This window comes from Saprolegnia parasitica (genome assembly GCF_000151545.1).
Source record: "Saprolegnia parasitica CBS 223.65 unplaced genomic scaffold supercont2.72, whole genome shotgun sequence".
Classification (NCBI taxonomy): Eukaryota; Oomycota; class Saprolegniomycetes; order Saprolegniales; family Saprolegniaceae; genus Saprolegnia; species Saprolegnia parasitica.
In genome coordinates, this window is record NW_012156466.1 from 29875 (window position 1) to 36131 (window position 6257).

The following is a 6257-nucleotide window of genomic DNA, read 5'->3' on the forward strand; positions in this document are numbered from 1 at the left end:
ACGTCTTTCTCCAGGCGCAGCACGTGACCCAGCAGGCGCCAGCGTTGGCGGGCGACGATCTCGCTCAGCGGGACACTGTTGCAGCGCTTGTAGAGCGCGACGTCGCCGAGCGTGTTCGGGTGAAAGATGCCTAGAAGACGACGCAGCTGCCGGCGATGGAAGCTGTCAAGGCCCGCCAGACTCGTTGCATAGTTTTATCAATTGTAATAGACGACCCACTTCAACAACAACGTGGTTTTTGCTTTCGATGTCGAGGGAATCGGGACGTGTCTTGATGGACGATGACGCCGTCTACGATCCAGTGGCTCCTTGACCACTTGTTTGTGTCATGCCCCACGACCCGTGCCCTAATCCTCGTTGGCGAGCGGCACGCAATCAACTTGGTGGGGGCACCTACACCGCTTCATAGGTTCATTCCTACGGCCTACATTTAGCTTTCAAGTTTGGCGCATTGCCGTGTATACTAGGTACGTGCACACGTTGTAGAGACTTTAGAGACTCGTAGGGCTGTTTAGGGACGGACATTTTTTATAAACAAAAAACAAATCCAGCCGACATAATAGAGGACAAGGTTTGCGATTAGCGACCGCAAAAGCCCATGTAGTGACGTCGCGAGAGCTGGATGAGATGGGTTGACGTTGTATCAAGCGGATCTGCAACCTCGCGCTCGACCTCGGACGATGGGATGGCCTCGGAAGCCGCGCTGAACTCGAGGGCTGGACGCGCTACTGTCGTCCATTTGTCCTCCGAGTCGGTGACTGAGGATGCCGAGAAACGAACGCTTTGCATCGAGCGCCACGTTGAGAAGACGTCAGAGCTGCCGCGTGAGCTGTTTGTGCAGGACGGTGCGAGTGGTTGCTTCCCGCGGTGGCTCGCTACAAAAACGCTGTTTAAAATTCTGTTTGGCAAAACAGTGTACTACCAAACTTGCGCCGCGTGTTGCCGCAAAAGCACGAGGTGCAGAGGTCCATGCTGTGGTGGTTGAGAGTAGGCAGCTGATACGTCGTGATGCACGCGCTGCAGACCACCTGCAGGACGATAGTTCGAATCGAAACAGTGGATAGTGGTCGACGCACCTGGCGGCAGAGGTAGCAGTGGTTCTTGGAAGCGAAGAGCTTAAACTTCGTGTCACAGGCTTCGCAGTATGTAATGGGTCGTGCATCCTTGAACCGCGGCAGTGGTTGCGCAGCGGCGATCCGCGACGGCAGCCGCTGGAGCGCCAGGTGATGGTCCAGATTGAGCATCTAGACACTGTTTGATACAGTGGTTGAATACAGTATATGAGCTACCTGGCCGACGATACGCTGGTAAATCTTGAGGTTGACAAACCGAGGAACGTTGCCCGGGTCGGCGACGATGCACGTGTAAAAGTAATCGTACACCCCGACGTCGTCCGTCTCCAAGAAAACGTGCCCCGACTACGCCAATACATCCATACAGAACATGGAGCCACTGTCTAAAACAGGAAATGAACGTACCCGCACCAAAGCACTTCGTACAAGGTTGTGCGATGCCCGGAGCGACGGACAGCAGTCGAGCGCGACCGAGTGAAGTGCGCGTACAATGCCTTTTCGTTGCATGCCACTGATGGGGTCCTCGACTTCGATCGAGCTCAGAACCTAAGACAGCGTTTGAACACGGATTTCAAACATGTGTCTACCTCGAGGAAACACGTGTCCCGCTTGAGCGTCAATGACTTGGAGATGAGCGGACACGCGATCGCACTCCATTGAACGCCGGCGTAGTAGAAAGGACTTGCAATGTCGCGAGTTTGGTCGGCCAGCGTATACAGCGTCGCCCGGTCCAAAACCATTTGGCCCACGACGCTGGCGAACGTCTGGACTTTCTCGCGCGTTGCCAAGTGAAAAAACGACAAGATCTCGTCTTGCGTGGCCTGAATCTGCGACGAGCCGGTGACGCCGTACAGTGACGCGTCGACGATATCGTTGCCGTGGTGCAGCTATTGGTCGCCCGCTTAAAAAATACATAGCAAAAGCACTCGATATGTACCAGTGCACGGCGCTTCGTCGCCAGGTGCTCGACGATCTTGGTCGGTGGCGTCTTGGCCATGCTGAGAGCGTTCCGCGCCGTGTCGGCGCAAATACGGTGCGCTTGGCCCACGAGGTAGTCGCGTTCGATCGTCGAGAGCGGCGGGCAGGTAAAGTAGCCCGGTGGTAATGGGAACGACATGGCAAAATGCAAAATAACCGTTGACGTCGCCATGCACACCCTTCTCGAGCTGGCCACATTGCGCATGGCGCACTTGCGGTGCGCGCACTTGAGCGCGTCAAGACAATGCAACTGTGCGTTTCTACGCGCGCGCCTCAAGTTGTCTTCCTGGCTGCACGCCGAGCCCTGATCAGCCACTGTTGTCGGTAGCTGGGGATTCCGGACGAGCTACTCCATTGTGAACGAGCAGTACAGTACCCTTGGTGATCCGCCTGGCCGCCTACTACCGTGGGAACTCCCGTGCATCCCATGCATGCAATATATATCATTGGGTGAGATTTTGTTCGAGGAGCGCCACCGCATGACTGAGGCGCCATGCGCCACAGTACCTGATCCAGGGAGGTGTCTTCCGATCTCGCAGCACTGACCACCAACAGTGTCAAAGGCGGTGCGAATGAAAAGTTTAACGGAATTAAAACGGTTTCGTGGTAGACAACATGTGCCACGCATTTCTACTTTGGCGGCCCATTGCACCCGATCACCGGTTGGAGCCCCACCACTCCACTGCGCCACCTCAAGGAAGAAAACCGAATCGAAAAATTAGCGTAAATCGTCTTCAACGTTCAGATCCATCGAGCGATGTGAGGTCGTCGCCCCTGTCGCCACCCAGCCGCACAATTCAAGCCACGGGCGTGCGAGGATGTAGCATAACTCACGGCGCATCCGAGTCGGGATTGGCAGAAGTGCGCGATTGCACACAGCCGTTCTTGTGCTGTACCCTCCAAGCCGGGAGATTTTCGACTGTGCATTGCACGTTACATTTCAAGATACGTGTCAGAGACAATAATATCACCACATTTCCACCACCCCCATCATTTTATTCGTCATATGGAGGAAGACTACAGTCCTTCCGGAACTGACCACAGATGCCTCTCGCACGTTTTCTGGTAAGCCCTAGCGTTGCCGTTGTGGGTGCGACCATGTGGGAAAACACAAGAGTACGCCTTCGCGTAGTGGGAAGCAGATGTGTGTCCTCCAAGTGTACCTCGCTCGAACCGTTCAATACTTGCCTGTTCGTCTTCGACTCGCAAATAGCATAGCTAACACCGCCTCGCTGGCATGGCACACGACCAAGAAGCTCGGATAATGTATCGCCTCAATGCCTCCTCTATGACGCGGCCGATGTGCGGGTTCAGAAGCGGCTGGCGACTGCGGCATTTAAAACCATGTTGAACTTTTGATTGCGGCGAGGCCTCATCTCAGATGGCAGCCGTGTGCGGTGGTACAAAAGTGCTCCCGGTCTTTTGTGTGTACAACTGTGGCACGTGGGCCCGGACGCCAACGAGCGCCTTGACGGCTTCCTTCGCCGGCAGCTGCGTCAACTTATAGGTATCTTTCATCCCAACACGCTCTACGACCGCTGCGACAGCGTACCGCTGAGCGAGATCGCTGCCCGCCAACGTTGGCCACTTCTTCACCCGAGGTGCTCCGTTATTTGGGCCGCACGAAGGTCACGTCGTCACCGATCTTCGTCCAGTCGCCTCAGTCGCTGGTGTCATCTCTCGAGGACCTTGACAAACTGCGTCGCTTTGGCCCCAATCGCGATAACAGGAAGAGCTTTACAGAGCGTGTCGTCATGGGTCTGGCTGCAAGACCACAGAAGAGCAAGACGCGCCGCCGCCACAATCCCGCGAGCGATGGTTTTGTAACAACGAGGACAACGCGAAACACGATGTCAAGAAAGCACCTCCAGAGGCCCTTCAGCCGACACGAAGACCACGACTCTTCGTCGCTTCCCGGCTGTTGTGGCTTTGTTTAGCCTCTCTCATTTGCTGTTTCCCCCTCGAGGCTAGGGCTTTGCCCTCCTCTTGGGTCTCTCTCGTGGTTTGTATGCCCCAAAATATACGTACTTTCCGGCTGTGGAGACCGCAGCACGGTCTCTCACTTCCATTTTGGTATATATATATATTACCGTTCTGGCTTGCTTCCCGGTCGCCCGTTTGCCCCCTCTTCTTTCTCTTCGTTCTTTTTACTTCGTTGCTCTGCTTTAAGCCTCGCTGTCCCAAGTGTCGGCTTGATACGTAATCAAGAGCATCTCAAAGCACCCCATGTTCCCAGTGATCAATGACCAATCTCATTGCGAGAACTTATTGCGAGGAAGGTCGTCGTTTGTGTGTATGGGATGGGACCACGGGCCAAATGACCTCCGATCCCTCGGATTCGACATATTGTTTTTTCTATTGAATGCTATTTACGACAATTATGGTAGAGCTGCACGGTGCCAACGCTACTACTACTCGTAATTAAACCATCACCGAGATCCAAGAGAAACCGAGGCGACGCTGCGCCGTACGACGCGGTGACATACGAGGCTTCGGACGACGACCCATCGGGCTCGAGCAGCGGCCGGTTATTGGTCCAGCGCGCATCGTCGTCGACGCTGTCGTCGCGTGGGGCCATTGCAAACATGGTGGGCGGGGCGCGTCCCCCTGTAATATACATGTATGTATCCATATCCTTTTGAATGACAAGTTGTGCAAAAGTTGTTACCTCGCATCGAGCGCTGGGGTGTGTTGCCGCAAAAGCAGTAGGTGCATAGCCGAACGACCGGCGCGTTCTCGCTCTCGGGCACGGGGACCTTGTAGGCCTGGATGCAGCGGCGACACACAATCTAGCAGCAACGCACTCAGCACGAGCGCCTCTACGAGGCCATCGACAAACCTGGCGGCAGTGATAGCAGTGGTGCTTGCTTCGAAGAAACTGAAATTTTGTGTCACACGACTCGCAGTATGCGATGCGAGCGCTGGACCGGTACGATGGCCGCTGGGTACCGCCCCCCAATAAAAGGGCCGGGAGTCGCTTCAGCGCCAAATGCGGCTCGAGGTTGAGCATCTATTAATGACATTCCCCATGGTGAGTGCCATGTGGTATGATGTAGAGAGTGTATACCTGGCCCACCATGCGCTCGCAGACTTTGAGGTTGAAGAATTTGGGGGTCGCCCCCGGGTCGCCAACGACGTAGGCAAAGTAGTGGTCAAAGAGCCCAGGGACAGTGGTCTCGAGGAAGACGTGCCCCGACTATTCCAATCGACTATGAGACACGCCGTGTGCGAAACCGTCGACGGTTTCGTATGCAACCATACCCGGACAAAGCTGGACCGCACAATGTTGTGCGACTGGCGCAGCGACGGGCAGCAGTCCAACGCGATCGAGTGGATCGCGCGCGCAAAGCCGCGGCGACTTCGACCTGTCGCCTTGTCGTCAAACGTAATCATGTCGAGGACCTAGGAGATCCCTCGTTGGTTTAAAACCTTGAGGACGATGGCGACCTACCTCGAGAAAGCACGAGTCACGCTTGAGTGTGATCGCCGACGAGATGAACGGACACGCAATCACACTCCATTGGACGCTGGCACGCATGGGACTCGTCGAGCTGGGCGCCGACAAGGTATACAGCGTCTGGCGGTCGACGACAGCTTGGCCAATGACCTTGCTGTAATTGCGCAGTTTCTCGTCCGAATTCAAATCAAAAAATTATACAGCTCGTCGTACGACGCCTTGATCTGGGACGACCCCGTGATGCCATAGTGCTCGGGCGTATAGATATCCGTGCCCGCGTGCAACTATTGCACATGACCGCGTAGATTCGCAACGGTCGATAGAGCTCAAGAGAGTTATACCTGCGCGCGGCGCTTCGTAAATTCGTTGACGAGGACTTTGGTTGGCGGCGCCCGCGCCATCGTGATGGCGTTGAGCACCGTGTCGTGGCAGAGACGCTCGGCCTGCGCCAAGAGGGTTCCGTGATCGCCCGGCGAAAGCGGCGGGCATGTAAAAAAGTCGCTTGGTAGCGGGAGCGCCATGGCAAATTCGCAAGTGGTCGCTGCGGCGTTCGTATTACGAGGCTCGTCGTCCGCTGTTGCAATTGACAAAAATCGTGTGTGATAGCGGCTGTCACGCTCCGAACTCTGCATTCGCGAATTTAAAAAAAGTATAGTTTATCATTATATATAGAAATAAAAATGCATAATGAAGTGCGCGCGTTTCAAGTGCAGGTAACGCTCGCGCGTGCTATTGGCCCCACGTGGCAC

At 55.3% G+C, this 6257-nt stretch overlaps 2 protein-coding genes across 2 annotated transcripts; both read right to left on the bottom strand.

The window, feature by feature from the left end:
- Positions 1-890: 890 nt before the first annotated feature.
- SPRG_11752 (hypothetical protein) lies at positions 891-2190 on the bottom strand (the record flags this gene model as incomplete). Its single annotated transcript, XM_012350956.1, has 6 exons — positions 891-1028; positions 1077-1244; positions 1290-1418; positions 1479-1619; positions 1661-1960; positions 2011-2190. The coding sequence occupies 6 exons, from the start codon at positions 2188-2190 to the stop codon at positions 891-893; spliced, it is 1056 nt and encodes a 351-aa protein (XP_012206346.1).
- A 2226-nt stretch (positions 2191-4416) lies between these two features.
- SPRG_11753 (hypothetical protein) lies at positions 4417-6029 on the bottom strand (the record flags this gene model as incomplete). The annotated part of the gene is made up of 8 exons (XM_012350957.1): positions 4417-4658; positions 4720-4840; positions 4891-5061; positions 5119-5247; positions 5313-5453; positions 5503-5662; positions 5710-5792; positions 5850-6029. 8 exons carry the CDS (start codon positions 6027-6029, stop codon positions 4417-4419), a joined length of 1227 nt encoding a protein of 408 aa, XP_012206347.1.
- Between the last annotated feature and the right edge of the window lie 228 nt (positions 6030-6257).